The 24,324-nt window shown below is 34.9% G+C and overlaps 3 protein-coding genes across 3 annotated transcripts; 1 reads left to right on the top strand and 2 right to left on the bottom strand.

The window, feature by feature from the left end:
* Positions 1 to 568: 568 nt before the first annotated feature.
* On the top strand, positions 569 to 6,770 carry LOC132558362 (uncharacterized). The gene is made up of 2 exons (XM_060222908.1): positions 569 to 1,075; positions 6,132 to 6,770. The coding sequence occupies exons 1-2, from the start codon at positions 569 to 571 to the stop codon at positions 6,768 to 6,770; spliced, it is 1,146 nt and encodes a 381-aa protein (XP_060078891.1).
* A 5,042-nt stretch (positions 6,771 to 11,812) lies between these two features.
* Positions 11,813 to 14,625, bottom strand: LOC132558361 (uncharacterized). Its single transcript, XM_060222907.1, has 2 exons — positions 14,532 to 14,625; positions 11,813 to 12,813 (listed from the first exon to the last, which is right to left on the bottom strand). The coding sequence occupies exons 1-2, from the start codon at positions 14,623 to 14,625 to the stop codon at positions 11,813 to 11,815; spliced, it is 1,095 nt and encodes a 364-aa protein (XP_060078890.1).
* A 7,930-nt stretch (positions 14,626 to 22,555) lies between these two features.
* LOC132558360 (octopamine receptor beta-1R-like) lies at positions 22,556 to 23,575 on the bottom strand. The gene has a single exon (XM_060222906.1). The coding sequence runs from the start codon at positions 23,573 to 23,575 to the stop codon at positions 22,556 to 22,558; it is 1,020 nt and encodes a 339-aa protein (XP_060078889.1).
* Between the last annotated feature and the right edge of the window lie 749 nt (positions 23,576 to 24,324).

Here is a 24,324-nt window from a genome sequence, read left to right as displayed (position 1 = left end):
ACTTGAGATTTCCTTAAGTCGAGATCTTCCTCAGCTGATATCTCCTCAAAAACGGCTTGTATAAAATTTTCTCAAGGAACAGGAGGAAGTCATCGGCTAGGATGTCCTGAAATTTTCATACAAGATATTTTCGAGGAGATATTAGCTGAGGAAAATCTCGACTTGAGGAAATCTCAAGTTGAGATGTTTTATACAAGTGGGGCCAGATATAGTAAGACATGTAAAGGAAAATAGATCAGTGTATCCGAATATACTTATTACGTTTAGTCATGCAACAAAACCGCACCAGGGCACAAAAAATGAGGCCAATCGTAGTTTTTGCAGATAAAGACAAACTTGCCCTTAATTTGACTTTGATACGACCACTTTTATGATATGGAGACAACACGTGACACCGACGGAATGTATACTAGTGTCATTTAAATTAAGTGACGTCAGAATTTTAGCTATTTTATTATTTCTTGTTGGAAACCCGGCCAAGCAAAGATGCACCTTCACTGACTGTATACGTAGCCTACAATATATGACATTTTCAGTTGAGGAAGAGAAAAACACAATACATGAAAACATGGATCCAGAACCAATATCTTTTCGGTACATGTTGGTTTGTCTAGCAAATGCACTGATCAATCTAGCTATAATATCACCACTAGTTGTATGCTATTGGAGAGGAACGTGGGAGATCATGGATGTGTTCGTTTACCCTGCCGATTTCGTGCTTACTTCCTGGGTGTCTGTAGCCATCGGTAACGCAATTATATTCCTGTTTTCAATTTTCCAAGGTGGAATTACAAATATTAACAAATTGAAAAACCCTTTCGCACATTTCGTTCTATCCAGACTCTATGTATACTTGCTTGGGTTCGGATGTGTAAGCCAATGGCGGGGGATATGGTTTCTTCAAGACCACTACACTGGAAAGACATGGCAAAGCGCCACCGGGACCGCAATAATTGGAGTGACCACACTTTGTTGTTTTCGATGTCTCAGTGGAATTGTAGCGTCGCCATTGGTCCTCCTCAGGGATAATGACCGAAAAAACATTTTTACTTTGACCAGGAGATTTTCCTCAGATGTAAGTTATGTAGTGTTCTATCTGAGTTAAAGGTAAAAAAAAGTCGAGAAAGCACCTTGTCATTCTAACGGGACGAATAGTTGAAAAACGATTTTATATAAGGAAAGAAACACTATTCATAAGTTTATGGATAGAACTGGAATATTTCATAATGCCATCATAATGCTGTCTGTAAATGTTTAAAGCACGCAAGAAAAACCTTGAGCGATATATTTGGTTATCAATTACCATTGATTGCACAACGGTATAACTTTGTTAAGCTTGAATGGGTTCTACTTGCCAGTTCTATACGGATAATTTATTGGTAACGTGCCACCAAATCATGTAACTATCATAAATCAATGTAGCCCCAAAACTTGTCCCGAAATATTGTAGACACCACCAAATATTGTTATCCTCGTCAACTACTGTACGCGCACTAAATATTGTAGACACCACCAAATATTGTAGACCCTGTCAACTACTGTACGCGCACTAAATATTGTAGACACCACCAAATATTGTTATCCCCGTCAACTACTGTACGCGCACTAAATATTGTAGACACCACCAAATATTGTAATCCCCGTCAACTACTGTACGCGCACTAAATATTGTAGACACCACCAAATATTGTAATCCCCGTCAACTACTGTACGCGCACTAAATATTGTAGACACCACCAAATATTGTAATCCCCGTCAACTACTGTACGCGCACTAAATATTGTAGACACCACCAAATATTGTAGACCCTGTCAACTACTGTACGCGCACTAAATATTGTAGACACCACCAAATATTGTTATCCCCGTCAACTACTGTACGTGCACTAAATATTGTAGACACCACCAAATATTGTAATCCCCGTCAACTACTGTACGCGCACTAAATATTGTAGACACCACCAAATATTGTAATCCCCGTCAACTACTGTACGCGCACTAAATATTGTAGACACCACCAAATATTGTAATCCCCGTCAACTACTGTACGCGCACTAAATATTGTAGACACCACCAAATATTGTAATCCCCGTCAACTACTGTACGCGCACTAAATATTGTAGACACCACCAAATATTGTTATCCCCGTCAACTACTGTACGCGCACTAAATATTGTAGACACCACCAAATATTGTAATCCCCGTCAACTACTGTACGCGCACTAAATATTGTAGACACCACCAAATATTGTAATCCCCGTCAACTACTGTACGCGCACTAAATATTGTAGACACCACCAAATATTGTAATCCCCGTCAACTACTGTACGCGCACTAAATATTGTAGACACCACCAAATATTGTAGACCCTGTCAACTACTGTACGCGCACTAAATATTGTAGACACCACCAAATATTGTTATCCCCGTCAACTACTGTACGCGCACTAAATATTGTAGACACCACCAAATATTGTAATCCCCGTCAACTACTGTACGCGCACTAAATATTGTAGACACCACCAAATATTGTAATCCCCGTCAACTACTGTACGCGCACTAAATATTGTAGACACCACCAAATATTGTAACCCCACGAAATAATAAAGTCCCAGCAAACTACGGTAACCTCAACCAAATAGCGCGAAGCCAATACTGTAACCCATTTCAAATAGTGTAACCCCCTTTCAAATAGTGAAAACCCTTTCAAATAGTGCAACCCCTTTCTAATAGAGAAACCCCTTTCTAATAGTGTAACCCCTTTCAAATAGTGTAACCCCTTTCTAATAGTGTAACCCCTTTCAAATAGTGAAACCCCTTTCTAATAGTGAAACCCCTTTCTAATAGTGTAACCCCTTTCAAATAGTGTAACCCCTTTCTAATAGTGAAACCCCTTTCATATAGTGTAACCCCTTTCAAATAGTGCAACCCCTTTCAAATAGTGTAACCCCTTTCTAATAGTGAAACCCCTTTCATATAGTGTAACCCCTTTCAAATAGTGCAACCCCTTTCAAATAGTGTTACCCCTTTCTAATAGTGAAACCCCTTTCATATAGTGTAACCCCTTTCAAATAGTGTTACCCCTTTCAAATAGTGTAACCCCTTTCAAATAGTGCAACCCCTTTCAAATAGTGTTACCCCTTTCTAATAGTGCAACCCCTTTCAAATAGTGTTACCCCTTTCTAATAGTGTAACCCCTTTCTAATAGTGAAACCCCATTCATATAGTGTAACCCCTTTCTAATAGTGTAACCCCTTTCTAATAGTGAAACCCCTTTCTAATAGTGAAACTCCTTTCAAATAGTGAAACCCCTTTCTAATAGTGAAACCCCTTTCTAATAGTGTAACCCCTTTCAAATAGTGTAACCCCTTCTAATAGTGAAACCCCTTTCATATAGTGTAACCCCTTTCAAATAGTGTTACCCCTTTCTAATAGTGCAACCCCTTTCAAATAGTGTTACCCCTTTCTAATAGTGAAACCCCTTTCATATAGTGAAACCCCTTTCATATAGTGTAACCCCTTTCAAATAGTGTAACCCCTTTCTAATAGTGTAACCCCTTTCTAATAGTGAAACCCCATTCATATAGTGTAACCCCTTTCTAATAGTGAAACCCCTTTCTAATAGTGTAACCCCTTTCTAATAGTGAAACTCCTTTCAAATAGTGAAACCCCTTTCAAATAGTGTAACCCCTTTCTAATAGTGAAACCCCTTTCTAATAGTGAAACCCCTTTCATATAGTGTAACCCCTTTCAAATAGTGTAACCCCATTCATATAGTGTAACCCCTTTCTAATAGTGAAACCCCTTTCAAATAGTGAAACCCCTTTCAAATAGTGAAACCCCTTTCTAATAGTGAAACCCCTTTCAAATAGTGAAACCCCTTTCAAATAGTGTTACCCCTTTCTAATAGTGCAACCCCTTTCAAACAGTGTTACCCCTTTCTAATAGTGTAACCCCTTTCTAATAGTGCAACCCCTTTCAAATAGTGTTACCCCTTTCTAATAGTGTAACCCCTTTCTAATAGTGAAACCCCATTCATATAGTGTAACCCCTTTCTAATAGTGAAACCCCTTTCTAATAGTGTAACCCCTTTCTAATAGTGAAACCCCTTTCAAATAGTGAAACCCCTTTCAAATAGTGTAACCCCTTTCTAATAGTGAAACCCCTTTCAAATAGTGTTACCCCTTTCTAATAGTGTAACCCCTTTCTAATAGTGAAACCCCATTCATATAGTGTAACCCCTTTCTAATAGTGAAACCCCTTTCTAATAGTGTAACCCCTTTCTAATAGTGAAACCCCACCAATTAGCGTAATTTCAAACCTAGCAAATTTTGTTACCCAAGCAAATTTTGTGATCCCACCAAATCCTATCACGATATTGTGACCTCGATTATGCTGCACGAGGCGAGTGGGTTACGGGATTGAAATGGATATCGAATTAATTACTAAATTGCGTTACCTGGTTAACACCTGTTGGTCCCATTACTACCAATAATGTTAGCAGTTAGTCGTGTTACATTGATCTTCATTGGATGTAAAGCTATATTATCCAGTTAACACCGATTCTGGTGTAAAGTGATTCGATGTTAACTGACACCTTTTAAGGGTTGCCACCTTTTTGGTGTAATCTCACAGTGTAGTTTGTCCAAAATACACTCCGTGCTTCATACTTAAGCTACCCAATAAAATACATACATGCTTAGCATATGTCAAATATAGAACTGCTGACGATTTTGTTTTTTTTTTAGTTTAAACATATTTTATTGCCAAAATAAATTTGAACAAGGAAATCGGGCACATCTTATTGGAGCCATCTCCCATCATACATTTACAAAGACATGCTAATAAAGATATAGGCTTAAACATAAATTATACATATTAAGCATTCACACACAGACATAAATACATCATTGTGTCAGGATCTTTAAAACATTTTGCTGGATTTAATGAAATTTTGCACATGTGTAAAGAGAAAAAAGTTTAGGTCCTCAGGAAGATCAATACTACCAAACAAAAGCTCTAAATTCAAATCTACTTCTAATTCAGCCAGATTATGAAACGAAGTGCGTCTTTCATTTCTGAAAGTTTGACACTCAAAGAAGAAGTGAAAGGTAATTTTGACTTGTCAATCTTTCCCTATCGTGGTTTGGCAGATTTTCTTTTTTCCCTTTTCGCTAACATGACGGACAATATCTAACATTTCTCAGAATTTCTATTTCTCAACATTGAAATAAGTTATTTTAAAAAGAAACGTTTTGTCACAATAACATATGTAATTATAGCTCAGAGGAATATATTTTTGTTGCAATATTGATATCATGTGAAATCACGGGACAACTGCAATTAACTTATCCAAAAGCATATCAAAAGAAGCTTAGCATAATTTGTATAAACATATATGTTAAACTATGTGTGGTTTAACAATTTCGCATGTTCCGTTTGACTGACAGAATGAACTTTGACCAAAACGGCGTTTCACGCACTCACAGAAATTCAAGCGCGAAATAAAATAGTTCTTTATTGTTCTTGTTATATAATTTTCATACAAATTTCTACCGTATAATGGACTTTAAAATACTATATATTTATAAGATTTCTTATAAGTTGTTATAAATTATCATATTTCTAAAACATTCTGGCATTTTATTTCAAGTCATATTATTGCGCTGCAATCAACGTTCGTAAACAAAGCCAATAGTTTTGCTTGTGGTAGAAACCAGTCACACTAACTTATGGTTATTTCAAAAGTTTGAAAAATAATTAACGAGAGTGAAATAAATACCATAAACAACAACCACGAGTTGTGTGACCTCTGTCTGACTGATGAGTTACGTCATATTTTTGACCAGGCACTGAAGGTCTCTGACTGAGTCAACGATATCTAATTTTGGTAATTTTTTTTATTATATTTATAAACAATAAGCTTTATCAAATATTTACTAACATTTATAAGATGCTAACGATTAGTTATATATTGTTAAGACTATAGGTAACTTTGCACTTGTTTTTTTTCATTTGCTGCCGGAAAAAGATATGAATATATTCGCGATGATTTTTCCAACGGTTTACATAAGATGAAAAAAAACCCCTATAACTATCAGAGATAACATTTAGCCGTAATTTACACCCACAGGTTGTTCCAGGTATCAAATTTCCGATGGACGTCGCTTTGACTGTAATTTTCATCAACAATCTGGTAGTATTTTTCTGGCGTGGAATCTGGACCCTACTAGATCTTTACCTCGTTCCAGACTCGGTCATTGTTTCCGGGGCGTACTCATTCATCATCAGCTTCAGCCTGGCCATACCGGTTCTTCTCAGTCAACATGGCGTCCAACGCTTGTCGCAGTACCTCCACAAGAGGATGTTCTTGTTACAGATCCTTCTCGAGGCTGTATTTCTTGTTGTTGCTGGCACACTATCTGTCTGTCATTGGAGGGGGGCATGGCTACTCCAGAATGGATTCCTCTTCCCAGAAAACAAAGTGCTCAGTGTCTGGGTGTCGCACATAGTCGGAAGTGCAGGACTCATAATTCTTTTTTCTTCAAGAAGCTATCTTACGTCTGGGTGTTTCATGGATACAATCATCCATAAAATGGAAGGACCTATATTTGATATTAGATTTCTGAAATGGAAAGAGGATCAACTGGATACAAATGGGGATAGCTATGATGTAGTAGAGACAAAAGTGGATTTGCCAGCGTCTGATGTCAACTCTCCGTCATCTGAATGTGACGTCATCCCGCAGTTTGAATGTGATACAAGGCTGTAAAAAAACGCTCAAATGTCTAGAGCACTCATCACGCAAGATTCAAGTTATTTACCCAAAGGTTGAATCATGGACGAGTCACGAAGGAATAACTTCCTCTGCTTGATTTAGTAAAATTAATCAATTAACAATTATCAATCAATAAGTTCTTGTTATTGTGACGTAAAAATTAACAAGGATTTCTTTGTTCTAAGGAATCAGTTAAGTTCCTTATTAATTTTAGTGTATTCACATAAACCACAGTTTATTATATAAAGTTAGCAAGAGAGAAAACCTCTCACAGTATCTTTATCTCTCACAGTATCTCACAGTATCTTTATCAACAACTCTCACAGTACAGTTCGCAAAACCTCTCAGTATCTTTATCAACAACTCTCACAGTACAGTTAGCAAAACCTCTCACAGTATCTTTATCAACATCTCACACAGTACAGTTAGCAAAACCTCTCACAGTATCTTTATCAACAACTGTCACAGTACAGTTAGCAAAACCTCTCACAGTATCTTTATCAACAACTCACACAGTACAGTTAGCAAAACCTCTCACAGTATCTTTATCAACAACTCTCACAGTACAGTTAGCAAAACCTCTCACAGTATCTTTATCAACAACTCTCACAGTACAGTTAGCAAAACCTCTCACATTATCTTTATCAACAACTCTCACAGTACAGTTAGCAAAACCTCTCACAGTATCTTTATCAACAACTCTCACAGTACAGTTAGCAAAACCTCTCACAGTATCTTTATCAACAACTCTCACAGTACAGTTAGCAAAACCTCTCACAGTATCTTTATCAACAACTCTCACAGTACAGTTAGCAAAACCTCTCACAACATCTTTATCAACAACTCTCACAGTACAGTTAGCAAAACCTCTCACAGTACATTTATCTAAAACCATCACATCAAATCTATCAACAAATTTCACAATTTATTTATCAATAGCTCTCACGATACCTTTATCCACAAATGTCACAGTACATTTATCAATTCGCTCTTTACATTCGTCCAAGATTTCCACACTAAAATTATGCAGTTTATGTGTTTTCACGTTTTTAATCTTACTATATACCTTAAATGTTTTCTATGCATTGTATTACATATTTTGTTGGACTCGCAAGTCTGCAAGGCTTCCATTATAAATACTCTTTCTCCTGTTTTTACTGAATGATTAAAGATACGTTTTGTTATCTGTAATTATTAACTGAATATATTTAAATATGCGAGGATATTTTAAACAATATTTCTCCATAAATTTATTTCTAATATTTTTAAATGGACAACGAAACTTTTAGTGAAATTTCTTTGAATAAAACTTCTATACATATCTAACGAACGCTTTGTATGTGACTACATCTTCTTTACAATCTTGTTGAAATATATAATAGCTTTTTGTTACTTACACGGTAGTTACATATATATATACCATGATCCAATTCTGTATAATTCATTCCCTTCTCAATAACACAACTCTCTCCAATTTTCAATCATTTTGTGACAACACGCATGCAAAATACCACGAATTTCTACCTTTAAGCCAAAATTAAAACATTTTTCATGGGTAATATTCCTAGTTCCTGGTAACTCATAAGATGTTGGTTACCATTTTCATTCCTAACAATCTCTCACTAAATGTTCAGGTATTTTCTCTATACCTGGTCATTTACGAAATACTCACACTTCTCTCGGATTCGATGTCTATTGATGAAAATCATGGCGATGTTTTACTATCGTCATAATGATCAGATTTCTTTGTGCGATATTAAACTGTACGCGTTTTATGCTCGTTAGTTTGCCTGTTGATTACGTTTTTATATACCTTGTTGTCATGTGAGAACGTGTCACTACCTGAATGGATTGACCAATATTAAAATGTCGGGTCTTCTCTCGTCTTACACTTCCAGAACACCTGGTCTTATTCCCCTTGTAATTTTTTCGGTGCCCCAGTTTTATTGAATTTCAGTTTGGATTGTGATGGTTTTTCTATTTTTGTTCCCGTAATTCAAAATACATGCCACGTTTCAAATTTCAAATACTACAAATTCCAAATTTGTTTAAAAAAAGATGGAAGTTATTTTGGGAAATTAACATTTCTCAGTAAAATGCGGTATATACATTACATTTCGGGATTGTAATTTATACAAATAAGAGGAAAGCTTCACCTTGTTTTAAAGTTTGTTCAAACTTTGTTACATTCAATTAGGTTTGTGCATTTAAAAAAGCACCTCCGTTTAATTTGTTAAATAAGTGCGAAATATTTATTTCTTCATACGGCCATTTTTTATCACAAACGTATAAATCGTATAAGCTAAGATTTACTCATCTTGATAGTATATCAGGTGTAATTACCCTTTGGACTTTTCGAATCTGTTAAACTTGGGAGTCTGATTGGTAATCGGAAACAGTATATCTAACTTTTGTTTGAAACAGACGGAAATAGAATTAAACAAAATGAGTAACCCAGTGATAGAAATATACATAAACCTTTCAAAATAAGGGTTACATCAATTTGAACTATAAGTCGATCTATGTACAGGCTAACAAGACTTTCTAAGAACGGTTGATGTTTCCAGAATTGGTCTCGTAAGAATCGTTTTATGGCAATCTGTTGGGGTGTGATTGTCATGAAACATTCGTGATCCTTTTCCCCTTAAAATGAAGATGTCTATAGATATACGGTCCTTAAATCGACGTTAACAGTATTGAAAAATGTTGAGACGGCGTTTAGAGCAGCGCTTGTAGCCATGCCAACCGTTTATTTTTGTTCCTCAGATGAAACTCGATATCATTGCTATTGTTATGGGATGGACCCTTCGACAAATCTGTACTACCAAGAAATATTAAAAACCAATCATTTCTATAGAAATTCTCCCATAAACATATCATTACAACAGATAAATATGATTTCGTGTTTAGGTCATATTTATAGCTCAATAAAATTTTAAAGACATTTTCCTGAAACTGGTCGTAGATATATCTAGTGGTGGACAACATGCGGCTAATATCATAAGCAAGTTATTCAGAAAACACCTGCGTTATTTGCCTTTATACTTTATACTATTCAACTACTTTTAAGTATTAGTTTAATTTAGAAGGCTTTGAGAAACTGTTTTTTTCTTTAAATCATTGTTGACATTGCCAAACAAAAAACAAAAAAAAAAAAAAAAAAAAAAAAAAAAAAAAAAAAAAAACCAAAAAAACAAAAAACAAAAAAAATCGCAGAGTCCAAAATATTATTTCAAAACGTATCGGATAAGACATGACTTGAAAAGAACAATTTCTGACCATGCAACATTTATTGTCGATCTTAATCTACTTCCTATAATATAGGTACACTATAAGACATGTTTGTACAACACTTACAATTTAACTTTAGCACCCTAGATTAAGTAAAGTTTCAGATGTTATTTCTCCGCTGGTAATTCATTCTTCCGTCTAAGGAAAAAAAGTTACACTTGAAAAAAAGCAGGACTATATGAAAATATTATGCTTGGTTGCCAAGCAATGAAATTAAAGAAATTTAATTTGCTCTAAAAATCTATCCCTACCTTTTATATTACCGATTGTAGGGTTACTGAACATTAACTTAAAGAAATAAACCTGTAGATTATAAGATAGATAATTCATACACTGTACATTAATTTACGAAGCCAAACAAAAATTATGGATGATGTATTTCATGAATAAAAATCAACAATATTATAAACTTTGGAAAGAGTTTTTATGTATCTAAATACTTCTAATGACGTCTCAATTTGAAGTACAAGTTATTCTGCAGGAAATCTTGACTGCATAACTAGATTTCAGTCAGAGACATGTTGCAGTCGTTAACGTCTACTCTCATTCCGAAGCAGCTATTATTGGGACCATTAAGCTACTCTCTGCACTCGTAATGTTACGATAAAGTCTTTAATAATGTTTAAAGGCTTACATATATCACCAACATCCGCGACTTTACACAATAATGAATACGTGCTTCAATTAGGTTTTTATGCCATGACGAATCTAAAAATAGAATTTCCATTAAATCTTAAAATATATTTTAAAAAACGTTGAAAAAAAAATTCTGTAAATTAATAACATTAGTAACGGCGAATTAACGCCATCATTTCAAGTTCGTTTAGATGAAGGCCCGTCACCTCAAAAAGAAAAAAGGACGCTAATGGAATAAAAAAATATATATCCGTCCAGCGGATAATGTGATCTTGTTGTTAGAGAGCCTGTAATGATCCATCAGTTAAGACTAGAGTGACAGATGACTTAAACACGTAACATACGTGACACTGGACGGAGGGGCGCCGACAGGATACATGATAAGTTGTTTAGTCACATCGCTTGTCGAAAAGACTTCTGTCGGAATATGAAAAGAAGCGATTTTTGAGAGTAAACGACGAGCAACCTGACACAACAAATAAGATGTCGCTGACATTTGCTTGCCGCTAGAATCTCATCTAATTCAGTGATCACAAAATATTTTTTCGGCATCAAATCAAACGGCAAACAAAACAAAAATAAAAAATTGAAACCCAACCTGTTGTCGTATTTCGGACACAAAGTTTTTCATGTAATGTTACATTCAGCCCTAACTGTTTTGTGTGAAAGTGTAATAATTGTTTTATGTTAATGCCCTTTGACCATATGAAAGGTTGTTGTGGTCCGTTTTTGTTTATAACATTGAAAAACATGGAACTGCACACACTGTGTGTGTTAACGGTAAATGGTAAACAGCAATTCCATCCACGGTAAGAAAAGAAGTCCTTCAATTCGAAAAGTTTGCCTTTTACTCCCCCATTCATTATAAAGTGGGAGGGTCTAAATCTAAAGAGGAACAAGAAGAAAAAACTGACGGATCATAAAGCACTGTTTTATTAAATTCATTGTTTTTTTCCTACTTCACAACATTTTAAACGATCGAACAGTAAACACGCACAATTCAGATGTCATGTGACATTTTGTGATGCAAATGCATAAACGCAACGGAGACATTATTTATTCATACAATTTTTTAAAGAAATTTTTCCAACAGACACAGTGAAAAACTGTTACATTTTCTGCAGAAGAATTTGCACAGCTCGCCTAACATGCGGTACCCTAAAACAATACACCAGGGGATTGATTGCCGAGTTCAAACAGCTGAATGTTATAAGTACGTGGCGTGTTGTTCGTTTGACCTTTGAAATGAGTCCGAGACCTTGGGCTAACAGTCCGAGGTTTAGAGGAGTAACACAGACAGTGTAGATGGCCGCAATGCTTAGAATGGTGACAATACCTCGAGTCTCTAGCCTCAATGCTTCCTCTTTTCGCATCCTTTGTCGACGCTCGTCTCGGCCTGCTGATGTAATACTATCCGGGTCTTGTTGAGGCTGTATTTTCTGGAATGCACGAAGTCTTTTCTGCAGAATTTTAATCATTGCAAAACAAACTCCCACAATAAGCGTGTGAACGACAAACGCGACTGTCCCTGTATAGAGGCAGAAGCTGGTGATGTCCTCAAGAAATAAATTGTCCAGTTCACATTTAAAGTCATGATCACCTGGTTTGGCAAATATCCAAAACGGCAGTGTCATTATACTACAAATGACTACCAAAGTTACTATGTTTATTGCAAGCATTCGATTCTGATAATTGCCTACGTATTTCCAATCTGGCCTGATCAGTAGTAACAATCTATCAAAACAGATTACAGTAACTTGCGTCTTCGAATTACAGTGTGACATTGCAAAAAACAGGAATACCGCATTACATCCCCAGTAGGAGATTCTGTGGCCAGGAAAGACATAGGTCAACAATATCGGGATCAACGAAATACCAACAAATGTATCGGTGAGACTCAGTGAGAAAAGGTGACTACTCCGAAAGTGCGGGAATTTCTGTTTGGCAAAAATGACCAAAGCAGCAGCTGGGATATTTACTATTAGGGTCCCTCCACTGATGACCAGGACACAAATAGTCAGCCAACCCGGTGCTATTTCCAGGACTGGAGAACCCGGAGGCATATCATTGGACTGGTTAACGGAGGAATTCATCAGATCCGTCAAAACACCTAAAGAAAAGCACAATATTAACAGGTAACACAATCTAATGATATAACAGTATAGACTTAGATGGCTATGACAATATATATTTTATTGTAACTAAAGAAAACTGGCAAAAGCTAAGCCCATGATTGTAAAGGATACCGATATCTCATTAAATCGATTACCAAGTGTAAAAGATGACGTAATAAATGATAAAATTGGAGACCCATGAAAAAAAAGAGACCAGGAGTCCCGAAAAAGGTAAGTGTGTCTTAATTTATCGATGACCCCCACTCCTCCCCCTAGGTCAGTCCTTGTGAGTAATGTTACTATTACACAAGTCCGAGCAACGTGGTCAGCATTGGGAGAAACACCCAGTGAGACCGATTTACAATGGGTACAATGTGGCTGTTATATGTATATATAGTGATATGGTATCTACTTAAGTATTTACAGTAGCACTGGTGCTTTCTTGGGTCAAATCTAACTAATATAGAGTCTAAAATACTTATTCAAAAATGATATAACCGGCACTTTTGTGTACATTGTATATTCTATTATCACCCTATCTGCTGCCATGTATAATAATAATACAGTTTTTTTATACGCACTGTAAACGGGTATACTGGGCTCCGTTTGATAAGATGTATGTTAATATGAAAGTCGAAACGACGGCTAAAACGTAAACAAAAACATTAAAAAAAATAAAATAAAATTCAGTTAGAAAATGTTGTACGAACCTGACAATAGGAGCAAGACTGACCGCCCTATCTTCCTCAGCACATCCACACCGATTATTGTCACTAGCTTATATTGTTAATGCCGTAACGGCACCGTGTTAACGATATCAATTGTTGTGCGTCATTAGAGATCGACAGGCAGATGTGTAGAGTACCTAGCATAATGGCACAATGTATCATACAAGTTCTTCATCAACTCTCATTTCTATACCACAATGTCAACATCTGTGTTGTACCTATGTTTCTTTGCTCCACATTTACTCCCATTTCTACATCACAATGTCGACATCTGTGTTGTACCTATGTTTCTTTGCTCCACATTTACTCCCATTTCTACATCACAATGTCGACATCTGTGTTGTACCAATGTTTCTTTGCTCCACATTTACTCCCATTTCTACATCACAATGTCGACATCTGTGTTGTACCAATGTTTCTTTGCTCCACATTTACTCCCATTTCTACATCACAATGTCGACATCTGTGTTGTACCAATGTTTCTTTGCTCCACATTTACTCCCATTTCTACATCACAATGTCGACATCTGTGTTGTACCAATGTTTCTTTGCTCCACATTTACTCCCATTTCTACATCACAATGTCGACATCTGTGTTGTACCTATGTTTCTTTGCTCCACATTTACTCCCATTTCTACATCACAATGTCGACATCTGTGTTGTACCAATGTTTCTTTGCTCCACATTTACTCCCATTTCTACATCACAATGTCGACATCTGTGTTGTACCTATGTTTCTTTGCTCCACATTTACTCCCATTTCTACATCACAATGTCGACATCTGTGTTGTACCAATGTTTCTTTGCTCCACATTTACTCCCATTTCTACATCACAATGTCGACATCTGTGTTGTACCAATGTTTCTTTGCTCCACAGTTATTCCCATTTCTACATCACAATGTCGTCATCTGTGTTGTACCAATGTTTCCTTATTCCACATTTACTCCCATTACTACACCAATATGTTGACATCCGTGTCGTACCAATGTCTCTTTGTTCCACATTTGCACACATTTCTAAACGACTATGTTGACATCTGTGTCCTGATAGTGTTCCCTGCTCCACAATTCCTCCCATTTTCTACCTTTTCTTTTGTGATTTTTCCAAAAAGATATTCACATAATCGTTCAGTTGTAAGGTCAGTTTAGAGGTAATGCAACGATGTTATATCTAATATTTTTTTATATGTTACGATTTTAGCTATTCATATCAAGTGACAGGTCATGGGTTTGGTAAAAGCGATAAGAGAGATATGAAACTTAACTGATTTTACAGTTGTACTTTTTCAGCGTTCAGTAAAGAAACATTTACAATATATACAGATAATTTTCCTATGAATTTCTTAATCTATTTATGAGGTCACTTTGGTGAACTGAATATGTTTTGGTCTTATTGTTGTTTGCTGGCGAGCGATTCTATCTATCCAGTTGCCCTTGTTGCACTAATATGGTAAAATGCCCAATTAATATAAGCGAAAAAGTCTCTGAATTCACTGACAAGCAGAATTAGATTCTTTGAAAATGAAACTCACAAAGTGAAAGAGAAAAACATTGAATTCGAGAAAAGTGCGGAAGTAACCAATGACTTATATGATGATATGAAAGCAACAACTATCAAAACAAATTGTGAGTCTAACAGAATGTTAATTAGATGATGTCGATAATTTTACTGTTAGTGAATAACGCACTTTCAGAGAGCTAAGTGCAAAGGTGGTGGCGTAGTTTGTGTATTTAAATAATGGTGTTAGGGTTATAATACACAAGAGACTATATAATCTAATGTCACTCACTGGAACATGATTCACAGTAAGCTCTCTTTAGATGTCTTGATCGCACGAACTTACTTACCTCCTGAAAGGTGATCTTTTTATGAAGTGTATGATGAAGATATTTTTGGTCTGGTTAAAATGGTATTGAAAGTTCACTACATAAGTTCATGTCATTGTAATGTGTGATCTAAACAGTAGAACTTGGAAACATACCCGACTATACCTGACTGATGTTCTTCGTCAAAGTATACATCATTTATTGACAATGTTGTTCCTTATGACAGAGAAGAAATAGCCATATATCTGAAGACTCTCAAGTTAACACACTGGTTCGTCGTCTTTCGCAATTATATTAAACAACATGTCATCGTATCTTAATTGACCGCACTTAAGACGATATACATGGTAAAATAACATTTTTATGACACCTTGGGCACCAGTGTGATTGATTATGCCTCTGTAATAATGTATACATGGTTGCTACTTTTGAAGTATCTTTAATGAATTTTCTGATCACGTACCGTTATTGCTTACAGTGAACTTAACGTCTAATAGTAGTCTTTGTTGTAACGGCTGAAATATAGGAGTATCGACAGTTATTTTGCTAATTTTGTAGAAAATGTTAATTTTTTGTTTGGTCGTTTGTGTTGTTATAGCAGAATAGTTATGAGCTGCAATTGTTCTTGCCACTAGTCCTCTTATAAATCTTGAGAGCAAGATAGAAGATAGATTGACGTAGAATGTAAACATTTGAATAATAACTATAAAACTGTACTTTATCAGTTTGATAAATGCAATACAGTAGAACATAGAGTTAATTTGATTACATAGAAATAGCAGTATCAATGTTAGAAAGCCGAAACGAAACGCAATTACCTTCACATGGAGGGTGATATAAGAGTTGCCTTTAGGCGTAATAACCGGAAGGCTTTTCATGGATTTTTTCATAACGGAAGTCTGGTGGTATCGGTGACTTATTACTTGACGATTTTATCGATTATTTCAAAGGTTCAGCTGATAATTCGGTTGATACGCCAGTATATATTGATAATAATGCATATGTTTACCCAGAGCTTGATGCAGAATTTAGTATCCATGAATCACTTCTTGCTATCAAAGATCTCTCTAAACGGAAGTCTGCTGGTAACGACTTAATCAGTATTTTTCAGCGAATTGTTAGCAAAGGTGTTCATGAACTTTTTTAACACTATTCTTACCGTAGGATATTTTTCCAAAGATTGGGCGAAGGAAGTCATAGTACCTTTATATAAGAAGGTCGATAAAGCAATGTTAACAATTATAGAAGTATTACTATTATTAGTCATGTAGCAAAGCTTTTTACTTCTCTTTTGAATAAGCGGTTATTGTCATGGAGCGAAATGTCATTTCCGACGCCCCGTTTTGATTTCGGCTTAGCTGTGGCTCTAAAGATGCCATTTTGGTTTTAAATTTTTTCATAACAAAAGCTTTACAAAGTAATAAGGGGCTGTATTGTGTATTTGTTGATTATTGAAAGGCATATAATATCATATCCCTAAACATGCTATGGCTGAAATTATGGGAAGCTGGAGTTAGGGGTCGTTTGTTGGATATCATTAAATCTAAGTATGATGATAAATCTTGTGTTAAAGTAAATTGTACGGTATCTACAATGAACGACATCCATGTCGGGTTATTAAATGAGGAATCCTTATCCCCAATGTTTATTAACTCTTATTGCCAAAGTTGTCAGTTACAGTTGATCAATTTGTTCACTCTAATGCATGCTGATGATACCGGTCTCCAAAACATACTAGATTTTTATAACTCGTATTATGTACAATGGAATTTAGACATTTATCTGGACAAAACTAAGATTGTTGTATTCAGGAAAAATACACGCATGTATCCTAACGAACGGTGAACTTAAAATAGTATGCCAATTTAACTGGTTGATCGAATTTGTTATCTTGGTAAAGTTTTTAACTATAGTGGCAAATGTACTGTTGCTTTAAATACCTTTGCTGCTCAAGGCAGGAAAGATTATTTCCTAAACAGAAAAGTTAAGATTCATGTTAAGCTGCGAAACTAAATTATCACTATTTGATACATATATTACATATTTATGCGTGGGAAGTTTTTGAATTTGGTCATCCACCTTAGGTAGAGTAGGTGGATTTATAGGTTTTTTTGTTTTTGTTTTAAATGTGCTTAAAATGTTAAAAAGACGGTGAATTCTTCTATGGTCTACTCTGAGCTGAGTCACTTTCCTTTAATAATAAGTCGTAAGATTGCTGTTATAAAATATTAACTTTACTTGTTGAACACTGATAATTGCATTTTAAAATCATGTTATAACAAACTTGAGGAGTTGAGTGTAAACCTAGTTGTAAGATAAATTTTATGTGTCATGTCAAACAGGAGCTAAGTAGCTCGGGGTTTTATGGTGCAGGATTGTCTAAGTATATCCCTAACGGGTACATAATGTTTTTATCCAAGAGATGATAACTCGTCTAAGTGTATGTTATATAAAGCATGCTATTTGTGAACAAAATCTTATGATTTATATTGTAAAAAATATGTTTTAAATTCTACATCTAATAATGTTTAATAATGCAAAAATTTATTTTATATACAATATCTTATGATTTGTATATAAAAACCAGTGATTATGTACGTTATACTTATTCAATATCTTGCGATTGTGATTGTGATTGGTACTTTTTTTGTAAAAACTTAAATTATATGTTATTTATTATCTTTCAAATGTCTTGTGATTTGATTTGTAAAACCTCTAATCATATACCACTATTCAATATCCTGTGATGATTTGTACTCAATATCCTGTGATTTGTATTGTAAATCCTGTAATAATGTATTGTACACACACACACATATATATATATATTCAAGACCTGATAATTTGTGTTTTGTTATTGCGTGATTTACAATATACTGGACCTGTCTGACATTACTGAATGGTTGGCCTTTAACCTATATGCGATATAATGTTACGGGTCTAACATAACCGAATGATTGACCTTTAACCTATATGCGATATAATGTTACAGTGGCTGTGTAATAAACACAAGGTGATTATCAGTTAATGAAGGTGTCATCAAGTCAACGTTTATTCTCTAAATTTCACACTTCAATAGGTACCAAGTAATTAATGACGGATAATTAACAGCTTAACAGAATGGACAGCATTATAGTTAAGAACGAGTTTTCATGGCTAAACAACATCATTCGTTTTAATGCCGTACATATCAGTAATATTAACTGTATTGCATATGAATGATATGTCCTTTAATGAAACTCCTCATTTTTTCAAAAATCGTTCAAACAATTTATTGGATAATTATGTAACATAAAATTGTTCATAGAAAATCGAAAAGGAAATATGTATGATAATTTAAAATAATCCATTATCAGGAATCTTGCCCATGTAGAAGATGGTAAAAGGTCTTGATTTTCAAAATGAATGGCGAATGTTCATATAAATCGGTGAAAAATGTTTTAAAAGTCGGGAAGGGAAGAAAGATGACTCTGCCAAAAGGTAAAGGAAACAGCGATTTAAGTATGTTGTAAGTCTTAGGTAGTGCAAAACATCACGTTATGAACATAGAATATCATATCGAAACCCTAACTTGTGAGTTTGCCTGTCAGTTGCCGACGCCTTGAACAAAAAATCGTGATATTGGGAACAGATCTTTGACTATGGAATTAACTGTAAATGTAAACAGTAAAGGATGCAGGGAGGTTGAAAACTGACCATATGTATAACCAAAGAAAGTTATATCATCACTTGAAAAGTTATATCATCACTGGAATAATTATATCATTACATATCATGATATAAGATTTCTTTTATCACCACTGTAGTGATGATATAACTTTTCATCAAATTGATAAATTCCAACATTTTAGTGGCAAGAAATTTAACAAACACATGCACACCAAAGTACTTAGGACACAGACGGCAGAAAGATGATTGATATGAATGCTGTATACGCTGTAAATGTTGTACTAACTAAAGAGTTTAAACATCGTTTTAAACAGAAAAAAATGTAAGAGTTACAAGGATTTTGAATATTCATGAAATATTCATTAAAGCGTAAAGATGAAATGCTGTTAATATCTTGGCATTTGCGAAGACCTGTGCAATTTTGATGCTGGTGGCGCTAAAATAACAAACAGTTAACCAAGGTAATATGAATGACTATGTGGAAAATATGTATCAAGTTTGTCTATAGCATAGTACGTGTAATGGGTCTATTTTCTTGTCACCTGATCTGATCATAGTATGAATACAACCCTAGGTCGTAGGTTAACTGAGCCTTTCGTTTGCAACCATTCATTGACTTTTCACATTTTTATTTTCTACTCAATGACCACTGAGCCGATTAAAACCAAACGTAGTCACTGTCATCAATACCCGCTGCTAATTCTCTGGGGTTTACGTCAGGCTCATATGCAGTGAAAACATCTTCTTGTAAATATCTCTCATTGAGGAAAAAAATATGTAAAAGTACTTAATATGGTTGTGATGTCAAAGAATACCTCAAGCAAAATAATCAGATTTGTAGTCTCCTGGTGTACCATTAAGCATCGAGGGAGTTATTTCTAAACGAAACCAAAATACTGCTACACCAATAAAATTCCAGTGCTTTTGAAAACCGTCAACTTTTCGATAGGTACATGCTGGCAATGTATGGTTTCTCCTGTTAAAATTTTTAGGAAGCCCGGCTTCCCCGAGAAAAATACCTGTCGATTTGATTTGAACTGTCTGCCTTTTCTTATTTTGACATTATCAAAGATCACAGAAAGGTTTTGTTTTTGCCACCAAACAGTCTTTATTAAGATAATATAACAATCATATAACTGACTCATTCATTACTTGTTTTGAGTAATACGATAACAATGTCAAATCAATATCAACGATTTTCTATCAATCATCCTGTGCTAAAACTACAAGGGATCAAAGATGTTCATACTGTAGGCAGTTTCTAGGAACATCTCCTTTTTATTTGGATTGTGGATGGACGTATATTTACATCTACATTACTGTACATGGTTTACATGATGAATAATAAGGATTTTTTTTCGCAGAATGAAAATGTAATACTGAAAAAAAATCCTTGACCCTTGCTTTCTATTTCATCAGTACCAACAATGAGTAAATGAAGTATGCACGATACATGCATATTTATTAAATTGTAAATATATGGCAAGTGTAATGTGTGGATTACTGATAGAAGAACTTAATAAGACTAGGCTTCTTTATATTTCGAAGGGCGTTAAGAAATAATTCTACAAATTATAGCCTTTAATACACTTAATTGACAACAAATAGACAGTCTTTAGAAAAAAACACGAATTTCGTGACAGTGTTTCCTCTGTTCCTGCATGCATGTTACACATGTCTATAATAAAGTCTAATTCTTATGTAAGATGCAGGGAAAACAAAAAGCGTGCTACCAATATTTAAATGTACAACATATCAACTATTCATTGTAAGAGCCATCGGCTAAATTATGTGCTTAATGTTACTTGCAATTCTTTGATGTTTTGGAATCACGATTAGTAATCCTAGGTCAATGTCGTCAAATCACAAGAATAGGTTGTTGAAATATCTATCGATATTTCGTGAATTTGTGACAAAATTGATATACAAATGTTTCTCAAAATTTTCATTGGACTAAACACTATTTTTGTCTATTTTTACCGTTATCAATTTGTTCATTTTTGAAAAAAGGACGAAAAAACGGTGAAATATTCCGACGAGTGCATGTAGAGTATTTGCCGTTTGTTGATGTCAGGAAAAATAAACATGGTTATGATTTTATGGTTATGCAGTGTTAGGTTCAAGATATAAAAAAAATATAAAGATATAACGTGAAAAAAAATCAAAAGCGTATTGATAATTTTGATCTTGAGATAATAATATTATCTTGTAGTCCGGGACCAAGTGATAATGAGTCCATGCCAGTTATTTGTGTACGGCGGACGAGAAGAGATAGGAGAATGAGTAGAAATAGAAAAATAGGGAGCGATGGGGAAGAATAGGTTACAGAAGTGAGGTAGAGAAGGGACGTCTATGCTACCTGTCCTGTCTAAGAGTCATTTGTGTCAAAAATGTCCTTCAATGATATATGATATATTTTTTGTAAAGCTTATTTAGATATTTAAATGAACGTCAACATTAAGTATATCAAAAGTAATTAATAAGTCTGTCTGATCTAAAATTATTTTTGTAATATGCCGACGTTTTGTTCCGAAAAAGAAAAATGTGTACTGTCTAATAAATGAATAAATATAAATAAGTAAGAGAAAAAAAATAAATAGATAAATAAAGCACAGAAAATTTGTTGTTAAAATGAAATAAAAATAAGAAAGAGGGCAATCTGATAATTATGTTAATTATGTCTTTTCTACCACATAATTCTAGCGCGAGGAGATATCGGCGCTACCGTAAGCTAAAGGGAACTTTAAACTCATTCTTTCTTGAGGAAATTGAGAGCTCGGGGCACCACATGTTGCATGAAGGTATAGTATACAGGATGCATTTATGGAAAAAAAAGGACTGGTATGCCATACCGTGAGGTAATACACAAAAATATTACACAGGTATATTCACTGAAAATCCATGCTTTATTTCAACCCTATACATTAAGCACATATAATTTGAATGACCAGCTTTTCCCTTTATTAAATCAATTCAAAATGTGGACATACATTTTATATTTTAATATGAGCCAGGTAAAGACTTCCTTTCTAACATGCTGGAAAAAGAAAACAAATGCCAAATGTTCTCACACTTTCTTGCTTGCTACTATTTATCATTTCATGAATAGTCCTGTGGCAATCATCGTTTTCACTTTTTATTTATCTATAATTTTCCTTTAACCATCCTTCCAAAATGTTAAAAAATCAAGAATACCAACATATTGACAAAATCGTAAAAAATCTTAATAAGGAAACGAGGTCAGAACATGAACAAAAGAAAATTTAAGGGTAAGGTAGACGTCTTCTGCAGGATGATGATTTTAAAAAATAACTGTATAGTGCGAATTTGATTAAATTGTATTGAATAACACATGCGTATTATCGTGAAGACATTGGACATCCAGTTATTATTATGATCCGTAACATGGGTTCTGAGTCGAATAACACCTGCAGTCTTCGTTACAACAGGTGTCTGTAAAGGTCTACTGAACCTACGTTGCCGAAAATCTAACCTGTACATGATGCTGTTATTTACAAAGAGAGGCAAGTTTTACACCTTCTTGACTGCAATAAACTTACTACTTTTTGTGAACTTTCTTTAATCCAATTCTTCATTTCATTAACTCTGAAACAATAGATTATGGGATTGATAGCTGAATTCAGGCATCCGAGAATAATGAAAACATGTCGAGGAGTTCTACCAATTTTCCCTAACAGAGACAAACCTTGCAGCAAAAATCCGAGATGTAATGGCGTAACACAAATTGTATACAAAGATACAATGATGGATATGGTGATGATGCCCCGCATTTCAAGCGTCAGTTGTTGATCCTCTTTCACGTTCCTGGTACTCGATGGTACAGTGTTGATAGTGGACACAGAGGTCATTGTTGTACCAGGGTCGTAACGCCCCCTGTACAACCGCCGCATCTGTAGGATTGCCACCATTGACAGGCAGCATCCGATGATCATGATTTGTAGGCTCCAGCACAAAATTCCTACGTAAAGACAGAAGTAACCAAGATTTACAGAGAACAAATTGTCCAATTCACAAATAATTCTCTCTTCTGGTGTAGCAAATACCACAAAAGGCGTGATGGTGATGGCGGACGTGATGAACAATGTCAGCAATATAATTCCAAACATGCGTCTACCGTAGTTCACTGTACATCGCATGGATGGTCTCAACAGCAGAAGAAGTCTGTGTACACAAATAGTGGTCACCTGGGACATAGAATTGAGATAGCTGATACCAAAACACATAAAACAAGAATTGCACATCCAGAAGGACATGTGGCCATCAGGAAACATATACGTCCAAAGGATAGGAAACATACATATCGCAACAGCTGTATCAGTTATACTTAAACTCAACAGGTGCATATTCCTAAAGTTCGAATTCTTTATTTTTGTCGCCATAACGACCAGCATTGCTGGTATATTGAGTAGGATAGTCGCTGTGCTGACGGTGAACACGGACACGATCACCCATGTCGGTGCAGTATCAACGTCATAAGTGGAATTCGGAAATGTAGAGTTGATCATCTCCATCTTCATCGGCTCTGTAAAAATCGACAAATCTACAAAGTGATACTTGGGTGACTAGTTGCTAATAAAGGTTCTTAAGCTGTTGACCACTTCTGTTTAAATGGAAAACAAATTCAAAATAGGGGAAACATACTTTCGTATTTTCTGTAATAACAGAACTCTGTATGATTTAATCTATTTTGGAAACAACAGGAATCAGGAATGCTTCACTAAAATTGCATCGCAATTTGATATTTGTTTTTCTGAAAGATTGGATGCGTGTTACCTTGATACCTTCCTTCCACATATTCCTTTATAAATCAATCAATACTCTTCACAGAAAAATGAATTTCATCTGATACGCTATGGGAATGACGTCAAAAGAAATGCAATGGTATAAGAAATGTAATCTAATAATTCCTTAATTAAATGCAACTGATTCCATCATGTAAAGGCGAAGACTATCCATTTTATTCACAAACAGAAAATAATATGGGTAAAATGAATGATATCAAATACCAAAATTATGAAGTTTGTTCATGACTTGGTGATAGACATTCTGGTATAGGAGTGACGATATATTTGGTATGGTTAAATTAAATCCGAGCTACAGAACACGTCACGATTAATGGGACGTATTGCATTTTTCCTTGGGAGTGGCCATTGTTAAACGTATAAGAAATATAACGTTAAGTATTTCTCAGTAAATATGCCAAGGACCATACAACGTTACAGCACACAGATCAATATGATAAAAAGCGAAACACAATAAA

This window comes from Ylistrum balloti, unplaced genomic scaffold (assembly GCF_031769215.1).
Source record: "Ylistrum balloti isolate Yb309-2 unplaced genomic scaffold, AGI_CSIRO_Ybal_v1 Utg370782, whole genome shotgun sequence".
NCBI lineage: Eukaryota > Metazoa > Mollusca > Bivalvia > Pectinida > Pectinidae > Ylistrum > Ylistrum balloti.
This window is presented reverse-complemented; position numbering and strand designations above follow the sequence as displayed.

Coding starts and splice junctions, on each gene's coding strand:
- LOC132558362 (XM_060222908.1), top strand. CDS start 569: ATGGATCCAGAACCAATATCTTTTCGGTACATGTTGGTTTGTCTAGCA. Junction 1,076..6,131: donor CCAGGAGATTTTCCTCAGAT/GTAAGTTATGTA, acceptor TTACACCCACAG/GTTGTTCCAGGTATCAAATT.
- LOC132558361 (XM_060222907.1), bottom strand. CDS start 14,625: ATGGGAGGAATTGTGGAGCAGGGAACACTATCAGGACACAGATGTCAA. Junction 12,814..14,531: donor TGTGGAACAAAGAGACATTG/GTACGACACGGA, acceptor GCTTTTCTTTAG/GTGTTTTGACGGATCTGATG.
- LOC132558360 (XM_060222906.1), bottom strand. CDS start 23,575: ATGGAGATGATCAACTCTACATTTCCGAATTCCACTTATGACGTTGAT.